Raw genomic sequence first — 14,067 nt, 5'->3', positions numbered from 1 at the left:
AGTATAGGCCAGAAATGCCTAGCTCTTAACGTGCTTATGAACCACTTAGGAATCTAGTTACCATGACAGTTCTGATAAGAAACCTGGAATAGAACCTGGGACTCTGCATTTCCTCCGTGCTCCCAAGGGAGACCAGTGCTGCTGCTCACTTGTCCCTGGAGTTCCCAAGAGTCTGGCTTTGCACCGCCTGGTACCTTAGATACTAGCCCAATCAGACTTCTTAGGTTAAATGGCATTATAAATGTGGTTCCCAGGCTGGGGTTAGCCACAGGTCAAATGCCTGGCATGCACGTTGGGTTGGGAGCAGCTGAGTTGGATCATGCAGAGAGCATTACTGTGCTTGCACAAGGTTCAACTGGACAAACTGGGTCAGAGTGACAACTGTTATGACACTTATTTGTTCATTCGTTCGTCTATTTAATCCTTCCACATTTATAATGTGTAGAGTTGGATGCTTATAAAGGCAATGAGTCCAGGTAGCAACAAAAGAAATGTCATCCTTTGCTAACTATAGAACTCAGTACCTTGGGACTGAGATGCCCCCAACATGCAAGGGATCCAGAGATGGTGTTAGTGAACCCGCTGGGCAGGCGGGTAGCAGGAGACACCTTGCATGGTTTGTCAGTGGTTCTCACAGAGTCTTTATGCATTTGTCGGCTGCTGATACATTTTTCCCGTTCCAGGGCCATAATCATCAGAAATGGAGAAGTCATCCCCATGTCGTCGGAGTTCACCCCTGAGACGGAGCGTCAGCGACTTCAGTACCTGGTAAGAGTCATGTGGTCTGGCAGAGGTTAGTGATGTTGGGGGTGGTGTCAGAACTGTTTGACAGGCACACATTGCTGTGACATGAGAGCAGCCCCACCACAGCCAAACGACATATGGTATTAACTCCCCCCACACACACACACACCTTCTGGATCACACATCCTGACTGCGTGTGACGACACACCCCACCTCCATGAATTAGTATTGCGGCTGACTTGCCTCCCGTTTGCAACCATCTGCACTCAGTGTGCTCTGCTTCTTCCAGTGGATCAATATGCAGAACCCAGGGGTCATTCTGAGAAGTGCAAACCCTCCTTCCTTGGCCTGCAACTCAGGCCATCATCAGTCCCGTTACCAGAAGGAGCCTCTTCACATAGCAGCTGAAATCCCCGATGATATGCCATACAAGTTCACACTCAAACAGGAAGGCTCAGGACCCTTGGGGATGATACAGGTGTCAAAAAACCTGTTTCTACATTGAAATATATTTCTGCCTGTAGACAATGCTCTTGGGGGTGAAATAGTGGGAGGCCTTAGGAGACCCATGCTCCCCTTCAAAAGCAAAGTGTTATGAAAAACAGAGTGAAATTCTCTTCCTTGTCCTCAAACTCCAGAAACAAGATGTTGGGCATAAAAGTAAGTCTTAAATAAAAGTAACTTTGGGTCATCCCAAGTCCCTAGCTACTTTGGGGGCTAAAGTCTCTGGGAATCAGCACAGTGGGCAGAGATCTGTGAGATAGGAAAACTGCAGTAGTGCCCCCGCCCTTCAGCTCTATGAACAGACTGATCTGTGTTGCTGACAGTTTTCCCTATGTGTCTTAGCAATGTAGATAGTTGTGGGGGGTAAGGAGGGGATGCCAAACATTTCATTATTTTACTCTGTGTGTGTATGTGTGTGTGTGTGTGTGTGTGTGAGAGAGAGAGAGAGAGAGAGAGAGAGAGAGAGAGAGAGCACTTGCATCAAAGAGCAACTTGTGAGAGTCAGTTTTATCTTCCTAGCATGTGGGTTCCAGGAATTGAACCCAGGTCATCTAGGTTGGCAGCAGCTGCCTTTACTGCTGCACCATGGCTGGCAAGATTAAATTCCTGTTGTTGATTTAGATAATAGCCCTGTACCTTCACTCAATTCCCCAGGGAGTGATTTAGGCCCTAACTCTACAACATCACTGTTACTATTGACAAGGCATATGTAATAGCAGGAATCCCCAGACTAGCATAAAATACGTGATTTATCTTCTGCCCAGTTTGTGTTTTGTTTGGTTGGTTATTTTAAGGGGTTGTCAAGACAGCTCAGGCCAGCCACAGGCTTGCATTATCCCCTCTCCCCAGTACCTTCAACTCCGTATTCATTGCGGATCTTGTTTTTATACCAAGACACTCCAACAAAAGCAACTCGATGAAGCAAGGGTTTTGTCTTGACTCACGGTTCCAGCATGCAGTGCATCACAGTGAGGAAGTCCCAGTGGGGGCAGGAGCTTGCTCCACAGTCAGGAAGCAGAGGGAGGTGACTGCTAGTGCTCTGGTCTCTTTCTACATTTTATCATCAATAAAAGAATATCTTCCTACTCAGCCAACCTAATCTACAAAATTCCTCCCACACACGCACGCCCATTGGATTGTCTCCAAGTGATTCTAAATCCCATCAAGTTGACAGAGTAACCATCACAGCCTCTCTCCAAGAACTGGGACAGGAGGTGTAACCCTGATTTCTAATGGTGCCGTCCCACATTTGCGGTAGAATGTTCTTGAAACTACCAGTGATGGAGTTCAACTTATTTCTTTATCTTTTGGATGTCTAAGAAAGTGTAGATGCTTGACTCCAGTCCCAGCTCTGCTGTTCCCTAACTGGATGGCTTTGTCCAAATCTCCTAACCTCTCTAGACCTTGAAAAGTCAACTGTGAAATGTAGCACTCGACAAAAGGGTCACCAAAGGCCTCTGAGATACAAAAGTCATTCCCAGGCGAGTTTATAGCAGCTGGCCTCTCTGACACCTGTGTGGCTTTTTCTGTCACCCAAGGCCATGAAATGATCTCAGCATAGACCTTGTCACTTCCACCTAAAGCTCTGAGACACCTTCCATGCAGAGAACGCAGCCAGAACCCCGTCTGGTTCTCCAACACCATCTTCCTGTGGCTACTACCTCCCATCCCCCACCTCCCCAACCCACGTCAGCCAGATCACTACCTTTCCCTTCAGCTCACGCCAGCCACCATCTGTCTAACCTATACCCCTTTGGAAATTTACTCTGTGTAGATTCCTTCCTGTCTCTGCCAGAATTCCTGCTCATCCTTTGAGATGCCATTTCAAGAGACTCTTCTGAGAAGTATCCTCTTCCTCCCAGGGAGTCAACCCCCCACCCAGTGCTGGTACCGGAGTACATAGAATCCTGCAGCGTGGCTTTGGGGACAGTATTTGTTTGTTTCCAGATCTCTAGCTTGCTCTCCAGGTTGAGTTCTGGAAGGCGTGGCTCTTACCTTAATCACCTCACTGCTGAACTCAACCTAGCGGCTGGCACAGTGCAGACTTGGAGTGGGTGTGAATGAGAGAATGCTGGGTCAGCAATAAACAGTGCTTTCCGCTGCCCTCCTGTGCATATGACAGCGGAGTAGGAGGCATTTGTGTCTGTCCCTCCATGCCCCCCACTGAAACCCACTTCCTGCTGGAGGCAATGAATAATAAAAAGTTAATTTCTTGTGCTTTTCAATTTTTAAGTAATATGTTTTCCTTGTTAAAAAATGGACATGGGCACTCAATTCTAAGGGAGGCTATGAATGACTGAAGTTATCTGGGGAGTGGGGAGAAGATGCATGTGGCTCTGTGTGGTTTCCACAAGTCACGTCATTGATCACAAATCATCAATTACGGGGATAGAGAAACTCAGAAGACCTTGTAGGGATTAAGCAAAATGATGTGCACAAAGTTCCTTTGTGTTACCCAGGTCTCATTTAGCTCTTGTTTGATGAATTCAAGTCCTGCTCCTTCAAATATGCCTTGGTCTATCTTGGTTGTTAAGACAAAATGCCATCAAGTAGCTGGTTTAAAAACAACAGAAATGTATTTCTCACATGCTGGAGGCTGTGAAGTCTGGGATAAAGGCCCTGGGAGTTTCAGTGTTTAGCAAATGCTCTCATCCTGCTTCATAGAAAGGCATTTTTTTCCTTCCTCATATGACAAAGAAGTTCTTGGAAGCCTCCTTAAGCTGCAATCACGCCCACACACACGGCCTTACCTTCCAGATATCATCACTGAGGGATTTGGCTTCCACATATGAAATCTGAAGGTCTATAAAAATTCATTCTAAAGCAAAATCCTGCCGGCCTGAGATCCATTTTGCCCCACTTTACTTAGCACCCACTTCTGATGTTGCTAAGATGAAGGGATATTTTGGAGTCCGTCTTGACCAATCAGTGTGGATTCTATTAGTCTGCAAAGTGGGGCCGAATGCTCAGTTTCTAAAAGATGAGGACACCATCTTCTTAATCTTTCAGCAGGTAGACAGGAGGAGTGAACACAATCTGAATCTAAACCACCCTGGTAGCGCAGCCTCTTATCCCTTCAAGTTTAGAAATACATGCTCAGAAATGACCTGCTCTGGCCAGAATAATCATACAGTGTGACTGTTTGTAGGGAAGCAATTTAGGTTAAAATATTCAAAATGTAACATGAAATCTTCATGACAAAATGTTTGTTAGAATAGGAGGTCGTTAATGTAAAGTTTTGAAAACAGCATCAAGTATAAGAGGTAAGTCGCCCAAGTGTGGAGTGGACTGCCTTAGCCCGGCCCAGGAATGACCTGTGCAACCTCAGTCCTCCACCGTAACTTGTTCAGAAATGGCAATGAAAAGCGACCCCCTTGGCAATATAAACCGTGGACATTCTTCTTCATCTTACGATGTGGCTCTACCCACTTACGAACTCATCATAGTTCAATACACCTCAGTCAAAATGCAGCCAGTATATCTAATTTTCCAAACAGTATAACTAAGCCTGGCCCAACTTCAACTGCCTGGCGCATGTACACTGGCTCACAGTATAGGGAACTCATCCAGCAAGCTGAGTGAGGTGGCACATGTCTATATTCCCAGCACTCAGGAGGCAGAGGCAGGAGATTCACTGTAAATCAAGGCCAGTCTGGGCTACATAGTCAGACCCTGTCTCCAAACAATAAGCACATAAGTCTTCAGCAGTCTGATTTGTAATATAATAAAGTGCTGACTATCTCATTAATTTTATTATGTGCGCTACTGAGAGTGAAAGTGGAGCTGTATGTTATATAGATATACTTTATACTATCATGGAATCAAAAATATCATTAAATCCAACCATTGTCACCCAGGGACCATCTGTGCGTGAACCTTCTTATGGTTTTAATTGCACATGCTTCTTCTGATTTTTTGACCATCCATTCTCCTGATCTAATTATGAATCTTTGGTGTAATGATGGTTGGAGTATCCTTTTCCCTCGCATGATCTCACCCCGTGATGGAAGATCAGGCATCTTCTTTATTCTTAGGGCAAATCAAATTTTATGTTCATATTGTGTGAAGAGATATTTATGATAGAATTAGTAGAACATCTAGGCCCTTAGCTACTTGCTTGGGGTAGCTGTCTGCAGTCCCCAGGCTCTCTGGCTGAGAGAAATAAATAGTGAGCTGTCCAGAGTAGGGAGAGTAGCCAGGGCCCTTTGTGACCTGCAGTGGAGGGGAATGGTCTTGTTATGCACAGTCTGGATGCTTAGGGAGAGTGGCCAGAGTCCTATGTTATCTGCAGTGGAGGAGAATGGTCTTGCTATGCACAGTCCGGATGCTTAGGGATCATGGCTCTGAAGGCCAATTGTAAGGCAATGCGGCAGGCGTGTGAATTTTATTTGGTCTTACATCCTGACCTCAAGGGCTCTTAACACGGCTCTTAGGCAACATGAACTTTGTCTCATAGGTTCTCTGATGGAGATGTCTAATAGCGCAGGTTGTGGGTCTGTTGTGCTCCACAGAAAACGGTAGGTGTATGTATGATAAAGGGATCAGGGCCCTGTATTCTTACCCTAGCCGCCAGGGAGACCTGATGAGCCTTCAAGCGGTGGTTCTTCCATAGCTGTTTGTTTATAGGTTTGTTTGGTTGGTTGGTTGGTTTGTAGGTTGGTCTTTAATGGATTGAAATAAATACTTAAGGGAGCCCATGCAGCTAACCATGTTCTGAGAGAGTCAAAGCCTAGCTAGTTGAGAAGGAGATCTAGCTACTGGATATTCCTCAGCAGAACTGAGTGCTCTGTGGTTGCCTTCAGGAAACCGCCCCGCCTTCGCTTCAAAGGGCAGCTAGAGATGAATCACCCTCGGGGGACCTCAATTCCCCTGAGATACAGAGAGGAGGCTCCATTCTGCCTTGCCGTCTTTACAATCTCTAGTTTGATATGCTGGTATCATCAAACCTTCCAGCAATATGCTCTGTCCTTGCAGAATAACCCGCGCCTGCAGCTGGTTTTAATCAAAGACAATGTGCAGACAAGATGAAAGTGGGCTTCAGATACATATTTGGTGCATGCAAGTCCAGCATTATCTGAGGTTACTGTGGTGTCTTAGATACCCCAGCCCTGCTCCAGCCTGGTCCCATTTGTCTACTATCTCTCTGGTGTTACTGGGCTCGGGAAGGTTTCCAATGAAGACTGTCATCCTCTGAGCTTCCAGAGATTTTCTATGCTCAAGAGTTGTCATCACAAAAATAGTCCTTAGGGCTGAACCTGCTTTTAAGACAGGGGCCTCTAACGCAGTGGTTTTCAACCTGTAGATCTAGATCACAACCCATTTGGCGGTCAAACAACCCTTCCACAAGGGGTCACATATCAGATATCCTACGTATCAAATATTTACCTTAAGATTCATAACAGTGGCAAAATTACAGTTGTGAAGTTGCAACGAAAATAATTTTATGGTTGTTGGGGGGATGGGTCACCTTAACGTGAAAAACTGTATTAAAGGGTCACAGCATTAGAAAGGTTGAGAATCACTGCTCTAATGGGAAATTCGAGTGTGCTTCTGAGTAAAAATGGCAGGCGTCCCACTTCGCCTTGACAGCAGTGATTCAACCTGGTAACCTGGGTTTTGTTATTGTTGTCGTTGTTGTTGTCTTCCCTCTGATTGTGCTACAGCAGAGTATATGGATTCGGCGAGCGGGAGGACGCCACTCTAATTCCAGCGTCCTTGACAGTTTAACTCTGTCTCATGAAATCGCGTGTAAGTTTTGTATTTCCTCTCTAAACAGTGGCAGGCAGAAAACCCCTGTAGCCTGTTTTTCTATTTCGTTTAGGTTCCAAGGACTATGTTCTAATTGTGACCCTTTCTTGAAATCCACATATGCCAAGCAGAATTTTACCAGTTCTCATTCCAGCAATAACTTACGTACACGAGCTTGGTTCTCGTCAGTTTGAGGTGTGGATACGGTCACAAATGTGACAGCATTCACATGACAGTGTCAGAACACAGTCCTCATCATCCCCCTTGTTTGAGACCAGATATCTTCATTGTTTTTCCCTTCCATTGTGTCAGGCTAGTGTGCCCTTGAGCTTCCAGGGATCCCCCTGCCACCAACATCTCACTGTAGGAATGCTGGGGTCATAGATGCTGGGGTTAGGCATCTGGGTTTTGTGTGTATGTGTGTGTGGTGGCGGGGTTCTAGGACTTCAAGCCCATGTCCTTATACTTATGTAGCAAGTTCTTTCTTTTTTTCCTTCTTTCTTCATTTCAATCCACTGGATCAACTCCCCCACCTCATTTTGAGGTCTTTAGTTTTTAAAACAGGGTCTCACTGTACAGTCTTGACTGCCTGGAACTCGCTATGTAGACGAGGCTAGCCTTGTCTCACGAGAGATCTCTCTGCCTCTGCCTCCCCAGAGCTGAGAGTAAAGATGTGCCTGGCCACTTTGAGATTTTTAAGGACAAACTACGGCTACTCATAAGAGAATCTAACACACACATATTAAATGTGAGATCTACCCCCTCCCTTCACTCCCAAACTAAATAATGAAGTGGCTAGCCTTAGCTCAGGAAGAGCCTTCTCATCCAGTTATATCATGAGTACCCGTGATCCCCAGCGGCCTGACTGGCATTGTGCGTTTCATTTCACATCTGACCTTAGATCTTCTATCATGATAAATCGTCTTGGATTTACTGTTTCCAGTCCTCTTCTTATGTAATCTGATGAGAATTTTCCCCTCTAAGGGCAAGAAAAAAGAGATGACTCAGCTGGGGTTTTTGTTGTTGTTGTTATTGTTTTGTTTGTTTGTTATAAGGAAACAAAACATTTCTGGTAGCCAGTGAAATTCTGCCTTTCGAATTCTGAGAGGTCTGGATATTTTTTTAATTAATCTCAGAGCTGTAGTTGGGCGTTTCAGAGCACGGCCTGTGATGGAAATATGCCATCTGATTTGATACGTACCTAAGCGTCTTGACTCCCTGTATCCTGCTGAGGGGAATGGAAACTGAAGGCCCTCTCTAAGAAGGGTTTGGCAGGCACTCCTGAACCAGAGCTGTGCCCAGCAGCTGCCTTCTTAGGTTTCCACCTCAAAATGTTCTCAGAAACACAGACTGCGGATAGAGTCCAAACTGGGACCTGTCCAACTGCCCACGGAAAAGGGAATGAGCGTGTGAATTGTGGCTTCATCCCAACAGGAAATGTTACATGACGCTGAGAATGAAAATAATTATGGCTGTATACAGCATGATGGATGGCAAAGACTTTTCTGCCCCCGCCCCCCACAGTGTCGGGGATTGAACAGAGGGCTTCGAGTGCCTAAGACCTCTATCACCAACCTCTGTCCTCAGACCTAATTTGTGACTAAGGGGCCTACATGAAAGTGTAAAAAATGGGGTTCGGGAGATGCCTTAGTGAGTAGCTGCATTTGCTGAATGAGCTTGAGGATCTGAGTTCCAATCCCTAGAATCCACATAAAAGTCAGCTGTGACCACACCCCCAGAATGGTGGAGACAAAAACAGGAGATTGCTGGCATTTGGTGAGTACCAGCATGGCTCTAGGTTTAGTATCAATCATTTCTGCCAGTGAGGTTAAGTCTCTGCAGATCAAAGGAGGACACCAAGTGGTGGAGCCCAAGGGTGGTACAGACAAAACTTCTCATTTTTATTATTAAGGCAAGCCAAACATGAGGTGATGTGAACAGTTAGCTTAAACAGATGTAAAACAGTGAGGGAACATGCCTGGTGCTATGTCTTATGAATATCATCTTTGGTCATGAGAAAAGGAGCAAGTATATTCCTCCCAGGCCTTTGCCTTTCCCACAGAGATCACGTGGACCTGCCAGGGCAGTCCCTTTCATGTCCTTGTTTTCAAGTGCATTTACTCAGGATAGTTTATGCAATTCTCTCTGGAAGGCCACCTTGTGGGAAGAGCTTTCTGCAATCTTGCCCAGCCATAGTTCCCAGTGGGTTCCCAGCTTTCTTAAACAGGCTCCCACAGGTCAGCGAGAGACCCTGTCTCCCAGGAATAAAGGATAATAGAATCGGTCCTTGTCCTCTGGCCCCCATACATGTACACATAGGCACATGCATACATACACACTTCATAGATGACACATACACATGCACACCACACAAGTGTAAGTGCAAAGACGGCCAAAGCCAATCTAGAAGTTGGTACAGTCCTTCCCTCTGGGGTAGCCATGGGGATTGTGTAGCTATAATTACAGAGCAAGGGGCTGCTAAGGGGCTGGGGATGTTCCTTTTTAAGTGCTAGCTACATAGGTATGTTCAGTTTGTGAACGATTATCACCTTGTAAATATGAAATAAGCCCTTTACAATGTATATTATACTTCACTGAAATGCTTTAGGTAATTGCGCCTTTTATTCAACTGTACATTGTATTTTTTAGGAAGAGCTTTTCGGCATCCCTCAGGAAGCCTGTCCCCTCTTTGCTCTGCACCGTGCTCTCTTAGTGACACCTCTCAGTCTCCCCCAAATGTAGAGCTCTTCTCTACGCTTTTTATAGGGGCAGCCTGCACTGGCGCAGGTCTCTTGCTTCCCCGGCTCTTCAGCACCTCTCTGAGCCTCCCTGATATCCCCTTTCTCCACCGTGGAAGTCCACCATCTTGCCTTAGTCTCTGGCTGTAATGGCTGTAAAAGCCTTCCTGAATCTCCCCCTGTGTTGTGAGCTCTAAGCAGCAGGGCCTCTGTGGTTCTTATGAAAATTTCTTGGACTGGATATCTCACCCCTAACCTGACACGGTGTCCTTTTTCCTGACACCACTCACTAGCCAGTCGGCCACAAAATATCATTCCATAGCAGAAGGAAAAGGGGAAAGTACGTTATATTTTAGCAGGCAGTTTCCAGTAACCTCAAGAGCCACTGTCTCTCCACTGGAAGCCTATAGAGTCCAATTCTTAGCCTTGGAATATAACCTTGGGATCTAGGTTGCCTAGTCTGCCTATTCTATTTCTTCTTACCTGACAAAGTTCTCCAAGTTCCACTCAGCCCACATAAGCATCTCTCAGTCCTGTGTGCTGGGATGAGACTACATAAATATTCCCAACATGCGAATATTGAAATACTATCATCAAAGAGAAAGATATAAAATATATTCAGCATATCAAATAAATATGGAATGTTCAGGATGGTGTCCAGAGATTTTTGTTTGTGAGTGGACATGGGTGATATATGCTTCATCCCACCTTAAATTTGATCCATATGTTTGTTTTGTTTTTGTTTTTGAGATGGGGTTGCTTTGTGTAGCCTTGGCTGTCCTAGAACTCATTATGTAAGTAGACCAGGCTAACCTCAAACTCACAGAGATCTACCTGCCTCTGCCTCCCAAGTGCTGAGATTAAAGACATGCAGCACCACGCCCAGCCTTGGTCCACATTTTTAGCAAGTTAGCATCCTTATGAAATGTACATTAGGGGGGAAAAACTGTAGTGATGCATGCATATTTATGAACTGCCCAGGTAGGGGAAGTGGAGTAAACCATGCCAACATTATTCAGGACTCTTACAACTTAAGAGCCAAGGAGTCATTAAGTTTTATTGCTTGAAGCAATCTAACAAAGTCTCCCACATTTTGCAGATTTTAAATGTTGGAACTTGTTGCTTCAAGTGAAATTCAGGTTTAAAAAAACAAAAAACACCTGTGGAACACTAGACTCCAAAATGCTGGTGTAAGCCATCAAACCAGGCCAGTACAAATGAAGCTATCCCAAACAGTCCTGACACTTGGAGGAGGTTTCAGATTCCCAACTTGCTTGGCCCCTGTGCATTTGCCAACCCTGCCGGCCTCTGGAATTCACAGGCTGCCCCATCCCTTCCTAGAAGCCAGGCTTCTCCCAGGGACTTTAACAAAGTCATTCAAACAAGACTTGGTGAAGCCCTTCCCAACGCTTTAAAACCTCATTTAAACCCTGCGTTCTCCTAACAAGTCATAGTTTTCAGAGACCTTTGTTGTTTTGTTTTTAATGAAAGCAAACTAGACAAAGGATTGTGGGTGGGTTGTAGAACACTTACCCGTCATACCTAGAGAAGAAAAGGAGTCTGTGTCCAGTGGTAGAAATACCACTGCAGAAGTTTGAAAGAAATTCTCAGGTAACTTTTTTCCCCTGTGTTTTTTTTTCTTTCTTTCTTTTTTGAGGCAGAGTTTCTCTGTGTAGCCTTGGCTGTCCTAGAACTCACTCTGTAGACCAGGCTGGCCTCAAACTCACAGAGATCTGCCTGCCTCTGCCTCCCAAGTGCTGGGATTACAAGTGTCCACCCTCTCCACCCAGTCAGATAACACTTTTTTTTTTGAGACAGGGTTTCTCTGTAGCTTTTGGAGCCTGTCTTGGAACTAGCTCTTGTAGACCAGGCTGGCCTTGAACTCACAGAGATCCACCTGCCTCTGCCTCCCGAGTGCTGGGGTTAAAGGCATGCACCACCACCGCCTGGCAGATAACACTTTCATAATAGGTGGTTGTCTTTGGACATATATACTTATGCATAATGCCTATTAGACCTGTGCTAGTTTTTGTTAACTTGACAGTCACCTGGGAAGAGGGGCCCAACTGAGGAACTGCATCCACCGGAATGGTATTTGACCATGTCTGTGGGCATTTTCTTGATTAATATTTCTTGACTGATATTGGCGGCCCAGCGCACATTGGGTAGTGCCACCCTGGGCAGACGGTCCTTGGATGCAGAACAAAGCAAGCTGAGTTCACGTTGGAGAGCACGCCCCTCCCACAGTGTTCCTCCATGGTTTCTGCTTGAACTCCTCCCCAGCTGCACTCAAGGACAGACAATTGAAACGGGAGCCAGATAAACTCTCTCCCATCCAAGTTGGAGCCACTCGGTGCTTTATCATGGCATCAGGAAGCAAATCAAGGCAAGACATAGATGTAAAAGTTTCATGGTAATTATAAGAAATGACTAACAAGCAGAAGTTGCTTCCTCTGAAACCCAACGGGTGAATTTTTTTAGACGTTGTGGGTTTCTGTATTACTTCACCATCTCCTTTTTCCCTAAGCTGCCATGTTTGCTCTGTCCTTTGAGCTGCATTCATTAACTCCAGACGGTCTGCTCAGTACAACTTATGTGAGTCTGCAGAGCTCTGTTCAAGATGGCTTGACCAGTGTGGGGCAAGTGGATACTTAAAATGGCCCTGAGCAGTAAAGAGAAGTCATGGGTACAGACGGGCCGTTATAACTCCACAGCGGACATGGTTGGGACAGGAAAGGTGTCATGCCATGGCTGCTGAGACAGTTATCAAAGGAGACAGAGTAATCACCATAGAGACAGAAATCCAAGGGTGAGGCAAGAACGTCAGTGTGGAATTACATATAATATTTCCTCATAACCAAGATGCCTTCCCACACACATTTTAATGTATGTAAAGTTAAAATATTATACAGATGTAGACATGTGCAAGTATAATGAATAGCCAAATATAAAGCAGAGACAGTTTCTCCTGCGATCCCTTTATGAGGCCCATCGTGAGGCCCCTATAACGAAAGATAGATTGACAAGAGATAAAGCCGGAATGTGTCTAATATAGATGTTATTTTACACATAAGGTATGCCACATAAAGAGGCATCACTTTATAAGAAAGACTCAAAGAAACACATGGAAATGTGCATGTATGTTCAGACCTGGTAGAAAGTGGACATTTGGGACTAGAAGGATGGCTCAATGATAATGAGTACTTGCTGTACTTGCAGAAGGTTCAGGTTCGGTTCCCAGCACCCACACTGAGGACCTCACAGCTGCCTGTCACACCAGTTCTATCCCACACCCTCTTTGAACACCAGGCATGTAATGGTCTGCTCGGTCCCTTTAAGAGACAAGCCACGCCCACTCCTCCACTGTCCACTGAGGCAAGCTGATCTTCAGCTTCCAGCCTGAGTCCCTTCTCTTTTCTGTCTCTCCCCTCTCCCCCCCCCCGCCGCAAGAGGCAGCTTCTGCCTCTCTATTATCCCTACTTCTCCCCTCCCCCTTTCTGTTTCTCTCTGTTCTTCCCCCTTCTCCCTTTACCCCCTCTCCCCTTCCCTTCCATAACCCACTAAGTAAATATCCAACCTCACTCTGCATGGTGTATCTATCCATGTCTCTGTCTTTCGCTCGCCGCATAGCTCCCTGCCCAGGATCAGCCAGCCACCTTCAAAGACCTTGGGCATGGTCTCGTGGCGTGCCCATCTGTCTTTCTCTCCTCATGGGACTCGCTGCTCCTCGTGTTCCACTGCAGCCACTTGGGGACCTGCAGCATTTTTACTTAATCCATTACAAGGCACATGTATAATACATGTACATCTATGCAGATACCCTCACATACACACAAAATAAATAAGGAAAAATAGTATTTTAAATAACAGGCATTCGCGGGAGATATGGGATTTGATAGTGGAGTGCTCATTTAATAGGAGTAAACCAGGAAAACTTAACAAGACTTTTAAAATCAATTTAAAGATTATTTATGTATTTTGAGTGGGAGAGGCAGGTATATGTGGAGGTCAGAGGTCCGAGGTCAGCACTCTCCTGCCACCTCGTAGGATCCAGGGATTGAACTCAGGTTGGTGGGCCTATACGCTAGGGCCTCTGCCCACTGGTCCATCTCACTAACTTGAAAGATGTGTTTTTTTACTTTCTGTGGTGGTACATCCCTTTGGAAGTAAAGACATCCCTTCACAGTCAATGCAGGGGCGTGCCTCTGCAATGACGGTCATGATCTGCCAGAGGGGAGAAGGGCCAAGGGAGAGCAAGGGAGAGTTTGTATGCCTGCCATCTTTTAGGATTGTGTGTCTGGCTCTGTCATATCAACTTGCAGGGTAGTTGACA

General features: G+C 45.6%; 1 protein-coding gene across 3 annotated transcripts in view; it reads left to right on the top strand.

Moving 5' to 3' along the window:
* Positions 1 to 14,067, top strand: part of Ppm1h (protein phosphatase, Mg2+/Mn2+ dependent 1H) — a 262,145-nt gene that overhangs the window by 172,058 nt on the left and 76,020 nt on the right. For all 3 annotated transcript variants that reach the window (XM_050163872.1, XM_050163873.1, XM_050163874.1), the window contains one exon: positions 684 to 768. In XM_050163872.1, coding sequence (XP_050019829.1) covers positions 684 to 768 — 85 coding nt within the window. The remainder of the gene's footprint in view (positions 1 to 683; positions 769 to 14,067) is intronic.

The sequence above is a fragment of the Alexandromys fortis genome, unplaced genomic scaffold, assembly GCF_014885135.2.
Source record: "Alexandromys fortis isolate MF-2015 unplaced genomic scaffold, M_Fortis_MF-2015_v1.1 scaffold_125, whole genome shotgun sequence".
In the NCBI taxonomy this organism is placed as follows: domain Eukaryota; kingdom Metazoa; phylum Chordata; class Mammalia; order Rodentia; family Cricetidae; genus Alexandromys; species Alexandromys fortis.
The sequence above is the reverse complement of the archived record's forward strand: the minus strand, read 5'-3'. Positions and strand labels throughout refer to the sequence as shown.